Genomic DNA, 25,349 nt, shown 5'->3' with positions numbered 1-25,349 from the left:
ACTACAGGTCTCAGGTCTCTCTCTCTCTCTCTCTGTCTCTCTCTCTCTGTCTCTCTCTCTCTCTCTCACTCTCTCCCCACCCCCCACCCCGCCTTTTCTCTCTCTCTCTCTCCTCATATATTTGTAGCTATTGTAAATGGGACTACTTTCTTGATTTCTTTTTCAGATTATTCGCCGTTGGCATATAGAAATACTACTGATTTTTGTATGTTCATTTTGTATCCCGTAATATTACTGAATTTGTTTATCAATTCAAATAGATTTTTAGTGGAGTCCTTAGGTTTTTCCAAATACAAGATCCTATCATCTGCAAACAAGGATCATTTGATTTTTTACTTTCCAATTTGGATGGCCTTTATTTCTTTCTCTTGTCTGAGTACTCCAGCTAGGACTTCCAGTACTAGTTTGATGGGCATCTTTGTTGTACTCCATATCTTAGAGGAAAGAATTCCAATTTTTCCACATTCAGTACAACAATGCTAGCTGTGAATCTGTCATATATGGCTTTTATTATGTTGAGGTACGTTCCCTTTTATAGCCAGTTTTTAGGAATTTTTGTCATGAAAGGATGTTGGATTTTATCAAATGCTTTTTCAGCATCAATTGAAATGATCATATGGTTTTTGTCCTTCATTCTGCTGATATAATGTTTCACATTGATTGCATATCAATCAATATGCAAATGTTGCAAATGCAAATGTTGATATGTTCAACTATCCTTGCATCCCTGGGATAAATTCCATTTGGTCATGATGAACAAAGTTTTTAACATGCTGTTGAATTTAGTTTGCTAGTACTTTGTTGAGGATTTTTGCATCTTTTTTCTAGGGATATTGGCCTGTAGTTTTCTCTCTTTTTTTTTTTTAATAAGTCTTTGTCTGGTTTTGGTGTTAGGGTAATACTGTCCTCATACAATGAGTCTGGAAATATTCCCAACTACTCTATTTTTCAGAACAGTTTGAGTAGGATTGCTATAGTTTTCTTTAAATGTTTGCAAAATTCAGAAGAAGCCACCAGGTCCTAAGGTTTTCTTTGCCGGAAGACTTTTTTTGTTACAGCTTTGATCTTGTTACTTGTTACTGGTATTTTCAGGTGTGCTTTGGGTTATATCTCCTTGGTGTTCTATAACCTTCTTGTACTTGAATATTAATATCCTTCCCTAGGTTTGGGAAGTTCTCTGTTATTATTCCTTTGAATAAACTTTCTACCCCTAACTCTTTTTTAACCTCTTTTTTAAGGTCAATAACTCTCAGATTCACCCTTTTGAGGCTATTTTCTAGATTTTGTAGGCAAGCTTCATTCTTTTTTATCTTCTCTGTATATTTTCAATTGTCTTCAAGCTCACCAATTCTTTCTTCTGCCTGATTAATTCTGCTATTAAGAGACTCATGCATTCTTCAGTAGATCAACTGCATTTTTCATCTCCAGAATTTCTGCTTCTTTTTGATTATTTCAATTTGTTGTTAAGTTTATCTGATTGCTTAATTCCTTCTCTGTGTTATCTTGAATTTCTTTGAGCTTACTCAATACAGCTATTTTTTTTAATTCTATTTTTTGATGTTATTGGGGTACAGGTGGTATCTAGTTCCACAAGTAAATTATTTAGTGGAGATCTGTGAGAACCTGGTGCACCCATTGCCTGAGCAGTATACACTGCACCATATTTGTTGTCTTTTACCCCTCGCCCCCACCCAGCTGTTCCCCCCAAGTCCCCAAAGTCCACTGTATCATTCTTATGCTTTTGCGTCCTCATAGCTTAGCTTCCACATATCAGTGAGAACATACCATGTTTAGTTTTCCATTCCTGAGTTACTTCACTTAGAATAATAGTCTCTAATCTCATCCAGGTCATTGCAAATGCTGTTAATTCATTCCTTTTTATGGCTGAGTAGTATTCCATCATATATATACCAGAGTTTCTTTATATACTTACTGTTTGATGGGCATTTGGGTTGGTTCCACGATTTTGCTATTGTGAATTGTGCTGCTATAAATGTGCATGTGCAAGTATCTTTTTTGAACAATAACTTCTTCTCCTCTGGGTAGATACCCAATAGTGGGATTGCTGGATCAAATTGATAGTTCTACTTTTAGTTCTTTAAGGAATCTCCACACTGCTTTCTATAGCAGCCGTACTAGTTTACATTCCCACCAGCAGTGTAGAAGTGTTCCCTGATTGGTGCATCCATGCCAACATCTATTATTTTTTGAATTTTTGATTGTGGCCATTCTTACAGGAGTAAGGTGGTATTGCATTGTGGTTTTGATTTGCATTTCCCTGATCATTAGTGATATTGAGCATTTTTTCATATATTTGTTAGCCATTTGTATATCTTATTTTGAGAATTTCCTATGTATGTCCTTAGCCCACTTTTTGATGGGATTATTTTTTCTCTTACTGATTTGTTGGAATTCATTGTAGATTCTGGACATTAGTCCTTTGTCAGCCCACTTTTTGATGGGACTGTTTTTTTCTTACTGATTAGTTTAAGTTCATTGTAGATTCTGGATATTAGTTCTTTGTCAGATGTATATATTGTAAAGATTTTCTCCCACTCTGTGGATTGTCTGTTTGCTGACTATTCCTTTTGCTGTGCAAAAGCTCTTTAGTTTAATTAAGTCCCACCTATTTATCTTTGTTTTTATTGCAGTTGCTTTTGTGTTTTTGGTCATGAAATCCTTGCCTAAGCCAGTAGCTAGAAAGGTTTTTCCAATGTTATCTTCTAGAATTTTTATAGTTTCAGGTATTAGGTTTAAGTCCTTAATCCATCTTGAGCCAATTTTTGTATAAGGTAAGAGATGAGGAACCAGTTTCATTCTCCTACATGTGGCTAGCCAATTATCCCAGCACCATTTGTTGAAAAGGGAGTCCTTTCCCCACTTTATGTTTTTGTTTGCTTTGTCAAAGATCAGTTGGTGTAAGTATTTGGGTTTATTTCTAGGTTCTCTTTTCTGTTTCATTGGTCTATGTGCCTATTTTTTTTTTTTTTTACCAGTACCATGCTGTTTTGGCCTTATGGTATAGTTTGAAATCAGGTAGTGTGATGCCTCCAGATCTGTTCTTTTTGCTTAGTCTTGCTTTGGCTATGCAGGCTCTTTTTTGGTTCCATATGAATTTTAGAATTGTTTTTCCTAACTCTGTGAAGAATGATGGTGGTGATATTTTGATGGGTATTGTGTTGAATTTGTAGATTGCTTTTGGCAGTATGGTCATTTTCACAATATTGATTCTACCCATCCATAAGCAAGGGATGTGTTTCCAATTGTTTGTGTCATCTGTGACTTCTTTTAGCAGTGTTTTGTAGTTTTCCTTGTAGGGGTCTTTCTACTCCTTTGTTAGGTATATTCATACTTTTTTTTTTTTAGCTATTGTAAAAGGGGTTGAGATCTCGATTTGATTCTTTGCTTGGTCACTGCTAGTGTACAGAAGAGCTACTGATTTGTGTATATTAATATTGTATCTGGAAACTTTGCGGAATACTTTTATCAGTTCTAGGAGCTTTCTGGAGGAGTACTCAGGGTTTTCAAGGTAAACAGTCATACTGTCAGCAAATAGGGACAGTTTGACTTCCTCTTTACCAATTTGGATGCGCTTTATCTCTTTCTCTTGTTGGACTGCTCTGGCTAAGACCTCCAGTACTAAGTTGGAGAGGAGTGATGAGAGTGGGCATCCTTGTCTTGTTCTCGTTCTCAGGGGGAATGCTTTCAACTTTTCCCCATTCAGTATTATGTTGGCTGCAAGTTTGTCATAGATGGCTTTTATTACACTAAGGTATATCCCTGTATGCCAATTTTGCTGACGGTTTTGATCATAACCTCACCTAACACATAAGGAATCACATAAACTTAAAGGGGTGGAAAAAGGCATTTCATGCAAATTGTCACCAAAAGTGAGCAGGGGTAGTTATTCTTATACCAGACAAAACAAACTTGAAAGCAACAGCAGTTAAAAGAGACAAAGAGGGACATTATATAATGGTAAAAGGCCTCATCTAACAGGAAAACATCACAATCCTAAACATACATGTGCCTAACACTAGAGCTTGCAAGTTTATAAAACAATTACTAATAGACCTAAGAAATGAGATAGACAGCAACACAATAATAGTGGAGGACTTCAATATCCCACTCACAGCACTAGACAGGTAATCAAAACAGAAAGTCAACAAAGAAATAATGGATTTAAACTATACCTTGGAACAAACAGACTTAACAGATATATACAGAATATTTCATTCAACAACCACAGAAAACACATTCTATTCAACAGCCCATGGAACTTTCTCCAAGATAGACCACATGATAGGCCATAAAACAAGCCTCAATACATTTAGGAAAACTGAAATTCTATCAACCACTTTCTCAGACCACGGTGGAATAAAACTGGAAGTCAACTCCAAAAGGAACCCTCAAAATCATGCAAATACATGGAAATTAAATAACCTGGTCTTGAATGAGCATTGGGTCAAAAATGAAATCAAAATGGAAATTTAAAAATTCTTCAAACTGAATGACAATAATAACACAACCTATCAAAACTCTGGGATATAGCTAAGGTGGTGCTAAGAGGAACATTTGTAGCTCTAAACGACTACATGAAAAAGTCTGAAAGAGCACAAATAGACCATCTAAGGTCACGCCACAAAGAACTAGAGAAACAAGAACAAACCAAACCCAAACCCCGCATGTTGTATTTTTCCTTACACAGGGCACCAGTTGGGTATTGTTCCTCACAAGAGTGCATTAGCAGACCCTGACCCAAATGCCAGATGGATAAAACGTACACTGACACACAGATATTCTGCTTTGCCAGTCCAGTTGAGTGTCCGACCACCTGCACACCAAGAGAGGTTTATCACTAAGCAGCTTGCACTCCAGGCATTTATTTAGTATACAATTAACAATAGAAGCGCTGAGTCAACACACTTGTGAATAATTAACATGATTAAGAGAGTAGTTCTACAAATGATTAAAGCTCAGGTACTGGCGGTCTAAAGTAAATACCATTAGGGGGCAATACCCCTAGTTGACCTCCCTCCTGAGAGGGCCATTTTGCTCAAAGGTTAGTTAATGGAGGTAGGGTAAACAGACTTAACTGGGGAGGCCTCTATTGTCCCTAGTATTTACCCTATGACCTAATGCTCTAAGGTAAAAACTGGCTGCCTTCAGCCTGTTCAATAATTACAAGCTATGTAAGCTTTCAGCCTTCCAAAAGGTTTGTGACTATTTCCTATAACTTTCCCTAATATTTCCCTTTAATATTTCTGCCACAATCCTGCGTGAATCCCAACACCAGCAGAAGAAAGGAAAAACCAAGATCAGAGCAGAACTAAATGACACTGAAACAAACAAACCAAAAATACAAAAGATAAATGAAACAAAAAGCTGGTTCTTCGAAAAGATAAATAAGATTGATAGACCATTAGCAAGTTTAACCAAGAAAAGAAGAGAGAAAATCCTTTATCCATATAATCTAGAAAACCTAGAAGAGATGGGTAAATTCCTGGGAAAATACAACCCTCCTAGCTTAAATCAGGAAGAATTAGATACCCTAAACAGACCAATAACAAGCAGCGAGACTGAAACGGTAATTTAAAAATTACCAACAAAAAAAAGTCCAGGACCAGAGAGATTCACAGCAGAATGCTACCAGACATTCAAAGAAGAATTGATACCCATCCTTTTGACACTATTCCACAAGATAGGGAAAGAAGGAACCCTCCCTAATTCATGCTATGAAGCCAGCATCACCCTAATTCCAAAACCAAGAAAAGACACAACCAAAAGAGAAAACTACAGACAGATATCCTTGATGAACATAGATGCTAACATCCTTAACAATATACTAGCTAACTGAATCCAACAACATATCAAACAGATGATCCACCATGATCAAGTGGGTTTCATACTAGGGATGCAAGGAAAGTTTAACATACACAAGTCAATAAATGCGATTCACCACATAAACGGAATTAAAAACAAAAATCACATGATCATCTCAATAGATGCAGAAAAAGCATTCAACAATATCCAATACAGCTATTTTATTTTTTAATTTATACTTTTAAGTTCTGGGATACATGTGCAGAACATGTAGGTTTGTTACATAGGTATACACGTGCCATGGTGGTTTGCTGCACCCATTAACCTGTCATCTACATGAGGCATTTCTCCTAATGCTATCCCTCCCCTAGCCCTCCACATGGAGCTGGGGGTGGGGTGACACAAGCCCCACTGTGGCCACCACCACTGGGATTGCACTGGGTCAGATGTATGTTCACTCAAGGACCTAAGACTCTTCAATCAGTAGCTGGCAAATCCAGCCAGGCTTGTGTCCTTCTGGTTAAACCTGAAGCCAACAGTCCTGGGTCTCACCAAAGCCTTGTAACCACTACCTGGCTACTGCCTATGTTTACACAAGAACCTAGGGCTCTACAATCAGCAGGTGGCAAAGACCACCAGGCTGGCGTCCTTCCCTTAATGGCAGTGAGTTCCCCCAAGCCCTGGATAGGTCCAGAGATGCTGTCTGGGAGCCAAGGACTGGAGTCCAAACCCTTAGAAATTGACGTGATGCTCTATACTACCGCAACTGAGCTGGCTCTCAAACCACAAGACAAAGTCCTTCCTATTCTTCCCTCCTCTTTCCACAAGCAGAGGAAATCCCCGTGGCCACCACCACCATAGGCCCATAGGGAGTACTTCCAGGCTACCACTCATGTTTCTCAAGGGCTTCTCAGTCAGCTTGTGGTGAATGTGCCAGGCTTGGGACTCACCCTTCAGGGCAGTGTGCTCTCCTCTGCCCCACTGCAGGTCCAGAAATGTCATCCAAGAATCAAGGCCTGGAATCGGGGACACCAAGAGTCCACTTGGTATTCCATCCCACTGTGGCCAAGATAGTACTTAAGGTACAAGACAAAATCCCCTTTACTTTTCCCTCCGCTTTTCTTAAGAAAGAGTCTCACTATAGCCACCACAGCTGTGAATGTGCTAGGTCTCACCTGAAGCCAGCATGCCACAGAGTCTCTCCCAAGGCCACTGTGTACTACCTGGTTAACACTGCTGGTCATTCAGGGCCCAAGGGCTCTTTAGTCAGCAGATTATGAATCTTGCCAGAACTGGGTTCTTCCCTTCACAGCAGTGGGTTCACTTCTAGCCCAGGGTATGTCTATAAATGTGTGGGATCTAGGACCTGGAATGGGGACCTGATGACTGCCTGGTACCCTCTCCTACTGTGGCTGAGCTGGTCTCCAAGATGCAAGAAAAATCAAAGTCCTCTTTAGTCTTACCTCTCCTCTCCTCAACAAAAGAAAGGAGTGACTTTCTTTGCTGTGAGGTGTGCTGCCTGGGGTTAGGGGAGGTAGGTGCAAGCACTCCTTAGCCTTTCCAGCTGATGTCTCACTAGGTTGGGACCCCCCACATCCATTGGCTCAAAGTCCAAAACAGCAGTAGGACTTGTTCAAGAATTGTGGTCCTTGTGGCCTACACTGCCTTTCAAGTTTATTGAGGACCACATAGCACTTTAGTCTGCAATGGCGAGGCTTGGTGGAACTCAAGTTCCAACCACTGGGATGGGCAATTCCAATCTGGCTAGAACTGGTCTAAATTCTCCCTCTGTGGGTGGCTGCCAGTTGAGTTCAGCTAGGTTTTGATTTCTGCTGTGACAGGGCAGCAATGAGTTCAATTAACAGTCCCACAAGCATTGCACTCTCCTTCCTCTAAGTGCTCAGATTATCTCTCCCCACCACACAGCCACTGCTATGGGTTGGGGGAAGGATGCGATCAGTGATTCAAGACTGTTCCCTTCCCTCTTCAGTGCCTCTTTCAGCAATATGAAGTTAAAACCAGGTATTGTGGTTGCTCACCTGAGTTTTGGTTATGAAGATGGTTTTTTTGTGTAGATAGCCGTCACATTTGGTGTTCCTGCATGAGATATAATCAGTGGAGGATTCTATTCTGCCATCTTGCCCCACCCTTAATCCAAATAATTGTGATATTTTAATAAATATACACAATGTGTTAGTAAATCAGGATAATTAGCATATTCATCACCTCAAACCTTTATCATTTCTTTGACTTGATAACATTCAATATCCTCTTTTTTAAGGGCCAGCCACAGTGACTAATGCCTGTAATCCCAGTACTTCGGGAGGTCAAAGTGGGAGGACTACTTGAAGCCAGGAGTTGGTGACCAGCCTGGGCAACATAGTGAGTCCCCATCTCTACAAAATAAAAATAAAAAATAGCTGGGCATGGTGGTGCATGCCTGTAGCCCCAGGTATTCGGGAGGCTGAGGTGAGAGGACTGCTTGAGCCCAGGAGTTTGAGGCTGTAGTGAGCTATGATCACATGACTGTACTGCAGCCTGGGCAAGAGTTGAGACTCTGTCTCTAAAAAAAGGAAATAACAATAAAATGCAAAATCTTCTAACTATTTGAAAAAATTTAATGAATTATTGTTTACCACAGTTACCCTACAAAGCTATAGAACACTAGAACTTATTCTTCCCATCTAGCTGTTAACCAACCTCTCTCTATCCTCCCCTTCACAACACCCTTCTCATCATCTAATAACCACAATTCTACTCTCTACTTCTATGAGCTCAAATATTTTAGCTCCCACATGTGAGTGAGAACAAGAGATATTTATCCTTCCATGCCTGACTTATTTAACTTAACATAATGTCCTCCAAGCTCATCCATGTTGCCATAAATGACATAAACGACAGAATTTTATTCTTTTTTTTCTGGCTGGTTTTCTATTTTGTGTATATATACATTGTCTTCATTCATCTGTTGATGGACTTTTAGATTGATTCCTATCTTGGCTGTTGTGAACAGTGCTGCAGTAAACATGGGGATGCAGGTGTCTCTTCAGTATACGTACGGATTTCCCTCCTTCACGTAAATACCCAGTAGTGGGATTGTTGGCTTGTATGGTAGTTCTATTTTCAGTTTTCTGAGAAACCTCCATACTGTTTTTTCATTTAGTTGGGCTAATTTACATTCCCACCAATAGTGTATAAGAGCTAACTTTTCTCCATATCCTCATCAGCATTTATTTTTTGTCTTTTTGATGACAGTCATTCTATCTGGGGTGAGGTGATATCTCATTGTGGTTTTGATTTGCATTGCCCTGATGATTGGGGATGTTGAGCATCTTTTCATATACCTATTGGCCATTTGTATTCCTTCTTTTGAGAAATGTCTATTCTGATCCTTTGCCCATTTTTAAATCAGATTATTTATTTTTTACTGTTGAGTTCCCTGTATATTCTGCATATTAATCCCTTAGAGAATGAACAGTTGCCAAATATGTTCGCCCATTCTGCAGGCTGTCTCTTCACCCTGTGGATTATTTCCTTTGCTATAAAGATACAGCATTCTTTTCTTGAAAACCATTTAATTGAGGTATGATTGACATGCAAAAAGCTGTACCTATTTAATGTATACAATTGGTGCATGTGGAGATAAGTATACATCTGTGAACAATCTATGCCATAAACTGTCACCTCCAAAAGTTTCCTTCCCTCCTCTTGATTTATTGTTATTTATCATAAGAACATTCTTGAAAAGATAAAATTACAGAAATAGCTAACAGATTAGTGGTTGCCACAGGTCAAGGAGGGAGCAGGAATAGGAGGGAGGGGGGTATAGCTATAAAAGGCCAACACAGGGGATCCTGTGGTGATAGAAGTGTTCTATATATTGATTATATATCATTGTCAATGCCCTGGCTGTCAAAATAGACTGTAGTTTTGCAACATTTGGGAGGGAAACTGGGTAAAAGGTACATGGGATATCTCTATTATTTCTTATAACTGCATCTCAATCCACAACTATCTCAAAATAAAAAGTTTAATAAAAACAATTTTAAAAAACATTTGGCTGTTGGAGATCTCACAAAATAAGATTACTGTTGTCTACTTTAAATGACTTAATTATTCTTCTTCCTGGAAGCAAGAAGTTAGATAAAGTGACCAAGGGAACTCATCAAGGTTTTCCATAGCTCTATGACCATAGAATGGTATACTGCAAAATACAGTGTTTAATAGTCTTTAAAAAATAAAAATGGGTTAAGTTTCATCATAAAGCAATGGAATGTGACTTTCTAATCACTGAATGAAAATGAAATTATATCTGCTTCCACACTACATGTAAAACATATAGCTTCCTTTTGAAATTTTTATAAATATATTGCATATCAAAACTTACCTGCTCTTCTCTGTCTTAATTCTTTTAACATTCAATTTCCAGGTGACAAATGCTTTATTCATTCTGAAAGGAAAAATGCTTCTTATATTCCATATCCACAAACCATTTATATGGAATAAATTTAGTAAAAGCTTAGTAATATCAGAATATTCTCTAGAACATGTTTCATTCATCCTGAGTTACCTAAAATAAATGCTAAACCATATAAATTTTCTCCCAAACTATCAGCAAAATATAGAGCAAAAGGTAAAGGTAAATGAAAGTCCTTATAATTCTCACAGATGCAGGATTCACTTAGCTGCAGCATTCCAATAAATATTAAAAATGATTTTTAAAATATTGTTTTCCTTTATATGTTTATTGGCTTACTTTGAAAAGAGACTTCATACTTCAAGAAAAGTCAAGATTCAATTTTCAGTAATAATGAAAAGGTATGAAAGGAGCTGGGCACATTCCTCAGCCCCGGGCTCAAAACTCCCTGAGCCTAGCACAAACACAACCCATCCTCCCATCCCACCACCATATATCTCTCAAACTCCCTGAGCCCAGTATAAACACCACCTGGAAAGTCTCCGATAAGGGGACAGCCGTTCAAGGTTACTGAAAGCGCAGGAGCCAAAAGAATTTCTTTGTTCCCCTACAATTTTCGGGCTATAAAAAGCAAACGCTCGCATTGTTCAGGGCCCTCTTGTATACTGTGTAAAGGAGGGACCAAGTTCGAACTTGTAGTAAAGATCCTTGCCGCTTGGCTTTGACTCTGGACTCTGGTGGTCTTCTTTGGGGAACAAACAGTCTGGGCATAACATCTGGGGGCTTGTCCGGGATTCCCCAAGCCCACCAGACCCCTGGTCAACGGATCTGCTAAGATCGATCTACTGATAGGTGAGCTGGCTCGTCTCCGTTTGTCTGTCTGTGTCTGAGTGTCTGTTCTGAATCTGAATCTGTGACTCGCGAGGTCTGAAACTGAAGCTGGCACAGTCCTGGCGGACGCGCTATAGGACAGCCAGTGGAGACGGGTGGGAGACGTCCCCTGGCTCTCTTCTGATTTAAATTGCGATCTGAGTTGCCGGAGCGCGTTCGCGATCCGGGCAACAGCTGAATCTGACCCTGGTCCCCGGGTGCGCGCTCGCGGTCTGAATTGCCCCGGTCCCCGGGTGCGCGCTCGCGGTCTGAATTGCCCCGGTCCCCGGGTGCGCGCTCGCTGTCTGAATTGCCCCGGTCCCCGGGTGCGCGCTCGCTGTCTGAATTGCCCCGGTCCCCGGGTGCACGCTCGCTGTCTGAATTGCCCCGGTCCCCGGGTGCGTGCTCGCTGTCTGAATTGCCCCGGTCCCCGGGTGCGCGCTCGCTGTCTGAATTGCCCCGGTCCCCGGGTGCGCGCTCGCGGTCTGAATTGCCCCGGTCCCCGGGCTCCCGGCTTCCGGCGCCGCGCTCCCGGCCCGGTCCCCGGGCTCCCGGCTTCCGGCGCGCGCTTCTGGCGCCACGCTCGCGGCCCCGGTCCCCAGGCTCCCGGCTTCCGGCGCCACGCTCCCGGCCCCGGTCCCCGGGCTCCCGGCTTCCGGCGCCATGCTCCTGGCCCCGGTCCCCGGGCTCCCGGCTTCCGGCGCCACGCCTGCGGCCCCGGTCCCCGGGCTCCTGGCTTCCGGCGCAGATTTCCTTTACAGGGATTCTAACCCACATTCCTTTACAAAAAGAGACACAGAAAGTGAGACTGGGGAGAGGGAGAGAATGAGTGAGAGAAAGACCATAGGAGACGGGAGAGGGAGAAAGTGAGAAGGGAAATCGGAAAGAGAAAGGGGAGGAAACGGCAGACGTGGAGAGTCAGAGAGAGAGACAGAAAGAAAAAAAGACTGAGTGTGAAAGAGAAAGGACACGGGATGACAGAGAGAAAGAGAGCGCGCGCGAATAAAAGAGCAGGAGAGAGCAGGCAGAGGGGAGGCAGCCGGCACTCACGGGCCTGCTGAAAGGGAAAGTAACTTTAAGGGGCCGGCGGGGCGGACGCAAAGGCGTACTTCGCGGACTAGCCCCCCCCCAGCTGCCTGACTCCACGGTGGCTTTACCCCTCCGGGAAATAGGACCCCCAGATGACACAGGAATCCCCAGGCTCCAGTACTGGCCATTCTCCACCAGTAATCTGTATAACTGGAAAACTCAGAGTGCTCGGTTTTCAGACAACCCCAAAGATCTACTGGCTTTACTGGATAGTGTCATGTTCACCCACCAGCCCACTTGAGACGATTGTCAGCAGCTCCTCCGAATCTTGTTTACCACGGAGGAGCGAGAGAGAATACAGGTAGAAGCTAGAAAGCTGGTCCCGGGGGACGACGGTCAACCGACTGCCAACCCCGACCTCATAAACGCGACCTTTCCTCTGACCAGGCCGGCATGGGACTACAACACGGCAGAAGGTAGGGGACGGCTACGCCTTTATCGCCAGACTCTAATGGCAGGTCTCCGGGCAGCTGCTCGCAAGCCCACTAATTTGGCTAAAGTATATTCTATTCTGCAAGAAAAGACAGAGAGCCCAGCCACCTACTTAGAAAGATTAATGGAAGCTTTTAGACAGTACACCCCCATAGATCCAGAGGCTCCAGGAAGTCAGGCAGCTGTTGTAATGTCATTCGTAAATCAGGCAGCCCCAGATATTAAAAGAAAACTCCAGAAATTAGAAGACTTGGAAGGAAAGCGGATTCAGGACCTCCTTCAGATAGCCCAGCAGGTTTACAATAACAGAGATACTCCAGAAGAAAGGCAATTTAAGGCCACTGAAAAAATGACCAAGGTCCTGGCAGCAGTAGTACAGAAAGAGCATCTACAGCCAGAGTACACCCAACCCAGGCGGCCCCCCAAGGCATGATAATCTGAAAAAAAGACCAATGTGCCTACTGCAAGGAGGCTGGCCACTGGGTAAGAGACTGCCCCAAAAAGAAACAACGAGAACAGGGACCCCCTAGGTCTACACCCGTACTAGTCACTCAAGATGAAGACTAGGAAAGACGGGGTTCGGATCCCCTCCCCGAACCTAGGGTAACTTTGCAAGTGGAGGGGTCCCCGGTCCAGTTCTTGGTCGATACGGGAGCACAGCACTCAGTCTTAGTTAAAACTAATGGAAAATTATCCTCCAAGTCCTCATGGGTACAAGGGGCCACAGGAGTTAAGAAATACCCATGGACAACACAAAGAACAGTAAACCTCGGAGCCAAGAATGTAACCCATTCTTTCCTGGTTATCCCTGAGAGCCCCTGTCCCCTATTAGGGAGAGACCTGCTAACTAAAATGGGAGCACAGATCCATTTCCTCCCTGAGGGGCCCATCGTGACCAACTCCCACAATCAACCCATGTCCGTCCTAACTATAACCCTAGAAGATGAGTACCGGCTCCACCAGGAGCAAACGGCCCCTGAACAGGACATAGCAACCTGGCTCCAGCAATATCCAGAAGCTTGGGCGGAAACGGGGGGCTTAGGACTAGCAAAACACCGTCCTGCTTTATTTGTTAAACTTAAACCTGGGGCAGACCCCGTGCGGGTATGCCAATACCTGATGCCCCTAGAGGCCAAGAAAGGAATTGCCCCGCATATCCGCCGGCTCCTTGACCAAGGGGTCCTCCGCTCATGTCACTCACCCTGGAATACTCCATTGTTGCCAGTACGAAAACCTAATAGTGAAGAATACAGACCTGTACAAGACTTAAGAAAAATCAATAAGAAGGTTGTGGACATACATCCAACTGTGCCTAACCCATATACCCTCCTGAGTACCCTAAACCCTAAACATCAATGGTACTCTGTTTTAGATTTAAAAGATGCTTTCTTCAGTTTGCCTTTAGCCCCTCAGAGCCAAAAGCTCTTCGCCTTCGAGTAGAATAACCCTGATAAGGGCATAAGTGGCCAACTGACATAGACCAGACTGCCGCAAGGATTCAAAAACTCTCCTACCCTGTTCGATGAGGCCCTCCATGAAGACCTGGGATAACTTTCCTGCCCCCAACGACCTTAAACCCTGCCTCGCTGCTGCCCAACCCGGACCTGGACGCCCCACTCCACGACTGCACCGAGATACTAGCTCAGGTGCACGGAGTTCGAGAAGACCTGCAGGATCGCCCACTTCCTGACGCCGACCTCGTCTGGTTCACTGATAGGAGCAGCTTCATGCATCAGGGCCAGAGGTACGCTGGAGCGGCAGTGACTTCAGAGACTGAGGTAATCTGGGCGGAACCCCTGCCCCCAAGGACATCGGCCCAGAAGGCCGAATTGATAGCGCTCACCCAAGCTCTTACCTTAGGGGCGGGGAAAAAGCTGACGGTATATACAGACAGCCGATATGCTTTTGCAACAGCGCATATACATGGGGCCATTTACAGGGAGCGGGGGTTACTGACGGCTAAAAAAAAAAAGAGATAAAAAACAAGCAAGAAATCCTAGCCCTGCTAACAGCCCTATGGAGGCCAGAAAAGTTAGCCATTGTGCATTGCCCAGGGCATCAAAAACTAACTACTCCAACTGCCCAAGGCAACTTTCTGGCGGACCAAACTGCAAGAAAGATAGCGAAGGCTGCCAGCCAACTCCTTGCACTCCAGCTCCCAGACCCGGGCCCCCGGGACTTGCCATATTTCCCTGATTATTCAGAACAAGATCTCCAGTGGATTGACATGCTTCCCCTGAAACAGATCCAGAATGGGTGGTGGACTGATACTAATGACCAAACCATCCTACCAGAAAAATTAGGACAACAAGTGTTAGAACACATCCACCGAACCACCCACCTGGGTGCTCGGAGGATGATAGACCTGATCAGACGCTCTAAGCTCAAATTCAGACATACAGCCGAGATGGCCAGCAACATCGTGACAAGTTGCGAAGTCTGCCAGCTTAACAACGCCTACCCCCAATCCCAGGCTGCAACGGGAACAAGGCTCAGGGGAACCAGGCCCGATATCTACTGGGAAGTAGATTTTACTGAGATAAAGCCAGGAAAATACGGGTATCGGTACTTACTTGTCTTTGTAGATACTTTTTCAGGGTGGACTGAAGCATTCCCCACCAAGAAAGAAACTGCTCAGGTTGTAGCAAAGAAAATGCTGGAAGATATCCTCCCCAGGTATGGCTTCCCCGTCCAGATAGGGTCAGATAATGGGCCGGCCTTCATCGCTAAGGTAAGTCAGGATTTGGCTTCCATCCTTGGGGCAAATTGGAAACTACATTGCGCTTACAGGCCCCAGAGTTCAGGACAGGTAGAGAGAATGAATCGGACCTTAAAAGAGACCTTAACTAAATTGACTATGGAGACTGGCGCTAATTGGGTGGTCCTTCTCCCCTACGCTCTGTTCCGGGCCCGTAATACCCCTTACAGACTAGGCCTTACTCCTTATGAAATTATGTATGGCAGACCCCCACCCTTAGTTCCCGGCCTAAAAGATGATCTGCTCAAGTCCGAAACAGAAAATGTCTCTGAACTCTTGTTTTCCCTACAAGCCTTGCAGAAAATTCATCAAGAAATCTGGCCCAAGCTGAAGGAACTATATGAGACCGGCCCCCCGCCGACACCCCATCCGTACCAGCCGGGAGACTGGGTCCTGGTCAAGCGACACCGACAAGAGACCCTAGAACCCAAGTGAAAAGGACCACTCCAGGTACTCCTAACCACACCCACCGCCCTGAAGGTAGAAGGCATCGCATTGTGGATCCACTACACCCACGTCAAGCCAGTGGACCCAACCTCCGATCTTCTGGGACCAATCACGGCGGCGGCTGAAGCACCGGACACGTGGACTGTGGACAGAGCTAGGAACAACCCCTTAAAACTCACCCTGCGCCGGCAGCATAGCTCACTGCAAACATGCAGTTAGGTAGTCTAACCCTAACGTTAGTCGCCCTAGTGGCCGCTGGAGAAATCACAAAACCAGCTCATAATCCCTTTGTCTAGAGATTCTGGCTTTATGAAAACCGAATCCACCCTGGGCAACCTCATAAGCCCGGAAAATTATTGGCCAGTGCTGATTGCCCTTCCTCAGGGTGCAACAGCCCAATTCTACTAAATTTTACTGGTTTTCAAATAGCCTGTCTGGCTGCTTTCTGTGTGCCACTCTAGGGCGTCCACCGCTAACCGCTGTCCCTCCGCCATGGGGATCCTCTACCTTTGCCCAAGCTAACAACCTCCGAAACCTCTCGTATGCTCCTATCCTGAACGTGCCCCTATACCTAAACCCCAGTCAGGAAAAATTTCCCTACTGTTTCTCAGGAACCAATTCCAGCCTCTGCAGCATCACTGCAACGCCCCCTAATATCACCTTAAGGGCTCCATCAGGCATATTCTTCTGGTGTAATGGAACCTTATCTAAGAACCTACCTAGTCCCTCTGTTAATAACCTACTGTGTCTCCCTGTCACATTAGTTCTCCGGTTGACTCTACTAACTGCTGGCGAGTTCCTAAGGTATACCGGTAACTGGACTAGTGCTGTTATTCACCCAGACCCTAGACCAAGACCTGCACGAGCCATATTTCTCCCCCTCATTGCAGGAATCTCCCTCACCGCATCCTTCATTGCAGCTGGACTGGCGGGGGGAGCCCTAGGTCACACCCTCATAGAAAGCAACAGGTTGTACCAACAATTTGCCGTTGCTATGGAGGAGTCGGCTGAGTCCCTTGCCTCCCTTCAGCGGCAGCTCACGTCCCTAGCTCAGGTAACCTTGCAGAACCGGAGAGCCCTAGACCTACTCACTGCAGAAAAAGGTGGTACATGCATATTTCTAAAAAAAGACTGTTGTTTCTACATAAATGAATTAGGACTTGTAGAGGACCGGGTCCAACAGTTACGCAAGTTAAGCACTGAAGTAAAAACACGGCAGTTTGCTTCAGCTGCAGACCAATGGTGAAATTCCTCTATGTTTTCTCTGTTAGCCCCCTCCTTGGACCCCTGCTAAGTCTACTATTTCTGCTTACCGTAGGACCTTGTGTTGTTAACAGAATTTTACAATTTGTTAAGGAAAGATTTAACACTGTACAACTCATGGTCCTCAGAGCCCAATACCAACCTATAAACGCTGAAACAGAATCAGACTTATAAGACCCAAGATTGGCTCTAAAGATACCTGAAGAGAAGGGGGGAATGAAAGGAGCTGGGCACATTCCTCAGCCCCGGGCTCAAAACTCCCTGAGCCTAGCACAAACACATCCCATCCTCCCATCCCACCACCATATATCTCTCAAACTCCCTGAGCCCAGTATAAACACCACCTGGAAAGTCTCCGATAAGGGGACAGCCGTTCAAGGTTACTGAAAGCGCAGGAGCCAAAAGAATTTCTTTGTTCCCCTACAACTTTCGGGCTATAAAAAGCAAACGCTCGCATTGTTCAGGGCCCTCTTGTATACTGTGTAAAGGAGGGACCAAGTTCGAACTTGTAGTAAAGATCCTTGCCGCTTGGCTTTGACTCTGGACTCTGGTGGTCTTCTTTGGGGAACAAACAGTCTGGGCATAACAGGTACATTGATAAAAAGTCTCTATAGTGGTAAGTAGAAAATTAAGGTAATGTATGTCATTTTGATATTATTTAATACTTATGTAAAAAATGCACTTGTAATTTTTAAAACTCAAAGAACCTACATGAGAAGGAATTGGAAAGTTTCCCTGGTTATGATTCATCAGCAATAATTGTCATGCATTCTGAAAAAGACATGCCAACTGTTTCTGCAAATCTCTCTCAACTGTAAATGAATATTGCCACCTACATTATGCACGTGTGGGACTAGTCTAATGCAGTATCACAATTGCTTCCTTGGTAGCCTTTGCATCTAGAGGAAAACAACCACCTTTAAATAAACACTGAGATGTGATACTTGTTTGCCAACCTGAGATTACTTATGTAGCTGGTGAGAGCTAGTGGGTAGCAGAAAATCGTGGGGATAGGGGTGTGTCTGAGAAGCCAAACAGCCAATCTTAGTGATGACGTTGGCTAATTTTGAATCAAAGAAGGCTGAAAGGGGCCTGGAGCCATCCAAGCAGTTCAAAGAGAATCCCATGATATCCTTCAAACAGGCTCACCCGAGGCCTTGAAAATCAGGACTGCCTCAATCAAAATCTAGTACCTTGACCTTAAATCCAGTTCCAAAGAAGCACTCCACATAAGTTACTATTTCACTTTAATCCAAATCCATAGAGTCATGGTATCTCAGAACCCTAGAAGATCCCTGAAAATCCTTAAGAATCAGAGGGGAACCCAACGGTGTAAGGCGTATCTGCACCAGGTCACAAAAACTAATATACCAGAAAAGTTTCATGAGGTAAAACAATGATGCTGATGGTCTAATCACCCCTGTACTGGCATCACCAGCTTAAGTTGTTAACACTTCATCTTTATCTCATTTTTCTATTTGAAATATTACCTTTTACAATATCGTGATCTAAGAAAAACTATGAAAATATTAAAAATAAAATTTAAAATTAAGTAAGTATATTAAGTATATATAAAATTAAGTACAAATTAAGTAAATATAAAATTTAATTTATTTTTTTCTTAACATGAATAAAGAAAGTGAATCATTTTGACTCTAGACTTTGATACCAAATGTCATGTAAAAAGATGATTCTTGTCCCAGTTGCAGCTGAATTTTAAAAGTTTAATAAATGATAACTATTTAGAGCACAGCAGACCCTGAGGATGTATCAAAAGGCAAGCATAATAGTGGAAAGTCTGACACTGACAGAGTCTCAAATAAAAAGATACAGAAAATATTACTTTGGATACTATCTTAAATTGATAACCCAGAATCAAAAACCTATCTAGCCCCAATTCCAGCTCCTAAATTACAGGGATGCAACTATCACCTCTCTTTGACGAGAAACTTAGAACTGTTACTCAGTCACCTACGCTACATGTGACAGGTCCCAGAAAATAACAGAACCAGCTTCATTTCCTACCAACTTCATTCCAGGAACACCACTTCTACTGTCAAATCCATACTAAACTAGTTCCTGCTTCACAACTTTGAAACTTGCATCTTCTGGAGCTCCCACAGGGCTGCCTAGTTTTCATCATTTAGGTCTCTGCTTCAATGCCACATCTCTGACCATCCTATCTAAAGAACCAATGCACACACACATCTCTAATTCTCTGTTTTATTATATTTCTAGGCCTCATCACGATCTGAAATTATTTATTTACCTATTATTATCTATCTCCTTCCATTAGAATATAAGTTCTATATGAACAGAAACCTTGTATATTTTTTCGTGTTCTGTCTCCAGTTCTTAACACAGGTGAAACAAAACAGGTACACAATAACATTTATTCAATAATTAATTTCTCTGTCACAAAATCCTTCTTCTCTTAACAAAAAAAAAAAAAAAATTCTCAGGTCCTTAGTTATTCAAGCTATTTACATATTAAATAAACAATTTAAAATATTATTTATCTGTTTTCCTAGTCCCCAGCAGACAAGAACATATCACAAGAAAAAGCAGACATTAGAGAAGAAACAAGAAAATTATAGAACTAGATACAAACACTAAAAGAACAATAACCTGGAACTACTCTGTGAAGAATCAGTCTTGGGAATCCTAATGTGATGTGATATAACATAATGTAACATAATGTACCTTAAAACTAGATAAATTTTTAATCATGAACTTGAATCAACAAGCTGCCTCCAGCTCCCTTACTCTGTTTTATTTTCCTTCAACCACATTTAGTCTCCACTCAATATTTCACATATTTGCATGTTTTTCATTATCTCTCACCCACTATGATATACATATTTGAGTGCAGGACAATTGCTTGGTTTGTTCAATACAATATCCCTGGCATCTAGAATATGCCTGGTTCTTAACAGACTCTCAATAAATATTCATATAAATAAATAAATAAATATATGCAAATATAAATAATATATATGCAAAAGGCAATATATGCAAAAGGAAAAAAAGGCAAACCCAAGCCAACATAGCTGACTCTTGAACAACATGGGTTTGAATGGCACAAGTCCATTTACATGTACATTTTCTTCCACATCTGCCACCCCTGAGACAGCAGAACCAATCTCTACTTTTCCTCCTCCTCCTCAGCCTACTCAATGTGACAATGACAAGGATGAAGAACTTTATTATGATTTACTTCCATTTAATGAGTAGTAAATTTATTTTCTCTCCCTTATGATTTTCCTTTTTCTTTCTTCTAACTTACTTTATTGTAAGAATACAGTATACATGTACCAGACAAAATATGTTAATGATTGTTTATGTTACTGATAAAGCTTCTTGTCAACAGTAGACTATTAGTATTAATAGCAAAGTTTGGGTAGAGTCAAAAGTTATACTCAAATTTTGAACTGTGTAGGGGGTCAGGGCCGCTAACCCTTGCATTGTGGCAGAGTCAACTGTAGGGTGTATTTAAGTTTGCTTGACTCTAAAATATTTTTACAATATTTATCCAAAAAGACTAAAATTAAGAGTTGTAATACTGAAAAGGGCAAACTTCCTTCACCTAAAAAATTTTTATGGAATATCCCATTCCTCTATAACTTATGGCATTTCCTCATAAGTTACCGGTAACAAATGCTTTATTAATTCTGAAAGGAAAAATGCTTCTTAAATGCCAAAATTATTGGCATTTCTTCAGAAGTTACAGAGGAAATGGGGTGTTCCATAAAAATTTTTTAGATAAAGGAATTAGTACTATTTTCTACTGGTATTACTGTAGTAGAACCCAGATGTCAATCGGGCAACTGCTCCTTCAACAGGATCAAACTACAAAGAACTGGTTTCATTATTTTTCACCTCACCGGAAATCAGAAAATATCTTGAATTGACGTAATAAATAGTAATGTCTTCTTTCTGATAGCCATTCCAAAGTAGGTATGAGTTCTACTTCCTCTATACTATCAACGATATTAGTGACCTACAAAATAAGGCACAAAAGCATTATTTTATTTATTTTAAAAATATGTATCATTTTCAAGAAATTAAGAAAGCCTGTATTTGGCTGATAACTTCTTGACTTTATAACTAAGTTTTTTCCATGTATGAATCCTCAGCTATTTTATCTATACCCAAATTTGATTTCCCTCAACACACTGCTTCTACACTTGCTATTTTCTTTTTTTTTTTTTGTATTCTTTTTTTTATTTTTTTATTTTTATTTATTTATTTATTTATTTATTATTATACTTTAAGTTCTAGGGTACATGTGCATAACGTGCAGGTTTGTTACATATGTATACTTGTGCCACTTGCTATTTTCTAACGCTATTTCTTGTGCTCTGACAGAAACTTCCTCCTCACCCTGAGATACTTTTCACAAATAGCTGTTCAAATTTGAGTCTCACAATTTTTACATTTTCTATAAAAGTAGTATTTATGAACTTAATTTTAGCTACAGAGATGCGGTAGTCCAAAGTGGTTTATAATCTCACTACCCACATATCCTATATTGACATTCAAAAACTACATGCCCTTCATCAAGGAGTTCTCTCTCTTCCCATGAGTGGCCCTCCCCTATCTGAATGTCACCATTTTAAAAAAAATTTTATTCCAGAGATAAAAGTAAGCATATTTTTATCAGCACATATGTATCTATGTGTATATTCATATATATATAGAAGTTTTTCCTCCATTCTCACTTGATACTCTTAGAGGTATTTCTGTATCTGCACATACAGATCTACCTCATACAAAGATGCGGTCTTGCCCATGCATAAAGTTCATTTTAGTTGGGAGGCTGGGAGGGCAGAAAAAGGCAGACAGACATTAAACAAATCATTAAAACAAGTAATTGTATATTTTCAACTTGTGATAAATATCAAAATGCTATATAAGACTGTAAAAGGGGGATTTCTACATCTGGCAATAAAGTTTCTGACAAATGTGCCAATAAAGAATATTCTTTTCTTTATTATTATAGTTCCCATTATGTTAGCAAATACTTGTTTTGTAGTTCTTCCTTTAAAAATTTACTCCAAGTATTAACAAAGTATTTGATAGATGAAAAAATTTATTAAAGTTGAATCTCCAAACCTAAATCTCTACACAAAAGGAAAAACTTCACTATTAAATAACATTCTCCCAAGCAGATTCTTATATACAAACTGCTCCACAAATGACCAAGTATCTCTGAAACAGAAAGATAAATGTACGCAATTAAATTCTACATTGGATAATATTTTTGTATTGTAATTCCAAAAGCTTAAAACATCCATTAAACATTACCTTTGAGATAAATGAAGCAGTAATAACCCAAAATTCTTTGCAATGTTTAGCGGTATGAGCTGATACTACCTGAAGATCATACGGATTGTAAAGGGCTTTAGGACTTTTCCGAGGAAGGCAATATACAAATTCTCCATCATCTTCCAAAGGTTTCTGAGATTTAAAAAAATAAAAATAAAGAAATTTAATTAATTTGACTAAATTAACAAAATTAATACAATGGCTGAACCGATTATCCACTAAATTGAAACAATTTAAACACAGATTAAAAATAAGAATACTATATTTGGAGAAAGCTAACATCAAATTGTGCCTAAACAATGTTCAACAAAGACCAATCTTATGAAAGATTTAACATATTTAATTTTCATCCTTAAAAAAGGATCCTTAATTCAGAAAAAAATATCTATACGCTTAATAATACATGCTTACTAATCCAAAGAACTCGACGACATACCTTTTACATAATATGCCATCTTCCAGTATTTGTCTGCCAACACCAGAAATCTTTGGGCACATTAAATTTGTCATTTATTTTGATAATGATGGCGGTTTAGTATAAGATAAAAATAGCTATTATTTGTTAAGTAATAAATAATGAGTAATAACTCTTTCATATACATTATCTTTACAACCATAAGAGTTTAATCTATTAACATTCACCTCTCAAATTTAAAGAAACTAAGGCTTGATATTTTTAATCTCACTAAACAATTGCAGAAATTAATACTTTGAGGGAACTGAGTGAGGTGGCTCACGTCTGTAATCCCAGCTACTCAGGAGGCTGAGGTGAGATCACTTGAGCCCAAGAGTTTGAAGCTGCAGGGAGCTTTACTCACACCATTGTGGCTTCAGCCTAGGTGACAGAGAAAGACCCTGTTTTTCAAATTTAAAAAAATGAATATTTTGATAAGTTAGATAATTTGAGAAAAGTCACAAATTCAGGAAATGGTGAACTAGGGATGTGAATCCAAGTCTGACTCTAAACCCATATTCTAAGCTATTGCAATAAATTATAATGCCTCTCCCATACTTGGCATTGAAAAATCAGCCATTACACATTAAGGAAAATTTTAAGTAAAATGTATTTATTTTAGCTTTAAAATAAAAGTTTCCTGAAACTTTTAACTTTTATGGATAAAAAATTCTAAAATCATAAGAAAACTTTAGTCTTTTCTGGATAAATTTTACCATAAAAAAGCATTTAGTATTTAGTGATGTCCTCAGAAGCTATTTACTTGTGTAACTAAACGGTTTCCAATCATTGTAGTTTTAAATTTTGGATCCAGTTTTACACTTTTTAAAATTCTGTCTTCCTTGAAGATTACTTGTTTCTTCTCAATTATTTTAGCTGTTTCACTTTCTTACTTCAGCTTCTAATATAATCAATATTAAACCCTCAAAAACAAGTTTAAAAACTGCAAATAACAGGAAATAAATGAGCTCTAAATGATGACTTGTATAATGTATGACCTTTTTAATTGTTATTTGGTTTTTTGAGTCATTTATGTTCTAAATTAGGTTTCAAAACATTACTAAGAAACAAGATAGATACAAATCTTCCAAATGGATCATATATATAATTAAAAAATCAAATCATAAAAGCATAAAAATATGTTCCAATTAAATTATTTTTTCATTTAAAAACAAGTGTTTAATCATATTCTCAATCCTTTCTTCACACACAAATGAAATTCACTTTGAGAGTCCAAGGAACCCATGTACAGCTATGGTTTTGTTTTGTTTTTAAACTACTGTGCCCACCACCTGCCAGGCACCATGGCATATATTTAATTTTCACAGTCCTCCATGGTAACTATTATTATCTCCATTTCAAGGTCAAAAAACTAAAGCTCAAGAGGTTAGGAACTTGATAACATGGTGAGTGTACAGGTTCAAAACTAGGTAAATCTGATTCAATTATACATGTACTTTCCTTCACATTGTGGCCTCTGAAAAATGATCAAAAGATGATTTATCTTCATGGTAACAGTGTAGAGCAGGGCAAGGTGCCTGTTTTTGTAAATAAAGTTTTATTGGAACACAGTCACATCCATTTATGTATGTATTATCTATCAATGCTTTGGTACTACAGTGACAGAGTTGAGTAGTTGCAAAATCTAAAGTATTTACTACCTGGTCCTCTTCAGAAAAAAAATCTGCTGATCCTTGGTTGGGAGCATTGGTTCTTAATTGTGTATTAGAATCGTGGAGAACTGAATAAAATACAGATTGCAAGGCTCTGCCTCCAAAGGTTTCTGATTCAGTGGGTCTAGGGTGCAGATAAGAATATGTATGTCTAGTAAGTTCTAAGGTGATTCCAGTGTTGCTTGTCTGGGGACCACATTTTGAGAGTCCCCTTTCTAACAGTAGGGAGAGATGATCCTGTTCAATCTTAGAGCACCTGTAATAAATGAGGTCTCAGGACACAAACCTTAGTTCTTACCACAGCTTCTACCCTCTGGTCATGTGACCTTGGACAAGCTAAAATTTCTCTGAAGACAGAGGCTAATGGGTAAGAAAAAAATGAATAGCATAAGGAAACACAGACCAGATGAGACAGAAAATCAAGTACCAGGGAGTTAGAGTGTGAGAAGAATAGAATGTTACATTACCTAACAATTTCTTCTTAAATCACAGAAAAAGTGATATCCAGAAACCAAACAGTAGATTCAAGTTTCAGGCAGATGATACACCTTTCCTGGGGACTCACTCAAAGAAAGTGATAAGAGGGGACAAACACATACATTTTGATGTGTCATAGACTTAAAGTTTATATGCTTGATCTATTCTCCATTTCTTTTTTTTTTTTTTTTTTTTTTTTTTTTTTTGAGACGGAGTCTCGCTCTGCCGCCCAGCCCAGGCTGGAGTGCAGTGGCGCGATCTCGGCTCACTGCAAGCTCCGCCTCCCGGGTTCACGCCATTCTCCTGCCTCAGCCTCCC

The 25,349-nt window shown here is 40.7% G+C and overlaps 1 protein-coding gene across 13 annotated transcripts in view; it reads right to left on the bottom strand.

The window, feature by feature from the left end:
* The window catches only part of LOC105478882 (dynein axonemal heavy chain 14), a 524,402-nt gene that overhangs the window by 460,266 nt on the left and 38,787 nt on the right, over positions 1-25,349 (bottom strand). For all 13 annotated transcript variants that reach the window (XR_011614730.1, XR_011614739.1, XR_011614743.1 and 10 more), the window contains exons 6-8: positions 22,407-22,559; positions 20,984-21,099; positions 10,211-10,273 (exon numbers count right to left, since the gene is read on the bottom strand). Coding sequence is in view for 9 of the 13 variants with exons in the window: in XM_071081203.1 (XP_070937304.1) it covers positions 10,211-10,273; positions 20,984-21,099; positions 22,407-22,559 (332 nt within the window). In the remaining 4 variants the exon portion in view is untranslated. The remainder of the gene's footprint in view (positions 1-10,210; positions 10,274-20,983; positions 21,100-22,406; positions 22,560-25,349) is intronic.

The sequence above is a fragment of the Macaca nemestrina genome, chromosome 1 (genome assembly GCF_043159975.1).
Source record: "Macaca nemestrina isolate mMacNem1 chromosome 1, mMacNem.hap1, whole genome shotgun sequence".
Lineage (NCBI taxonomy): Eukaryota > Metazoa > Chordata > Mammalia > Primates > Cercopithecidae > Macaca > Macaca nemestrina.
This window is presented reverse-complemented; position numbering and strand designations above follow the sequence as displayed.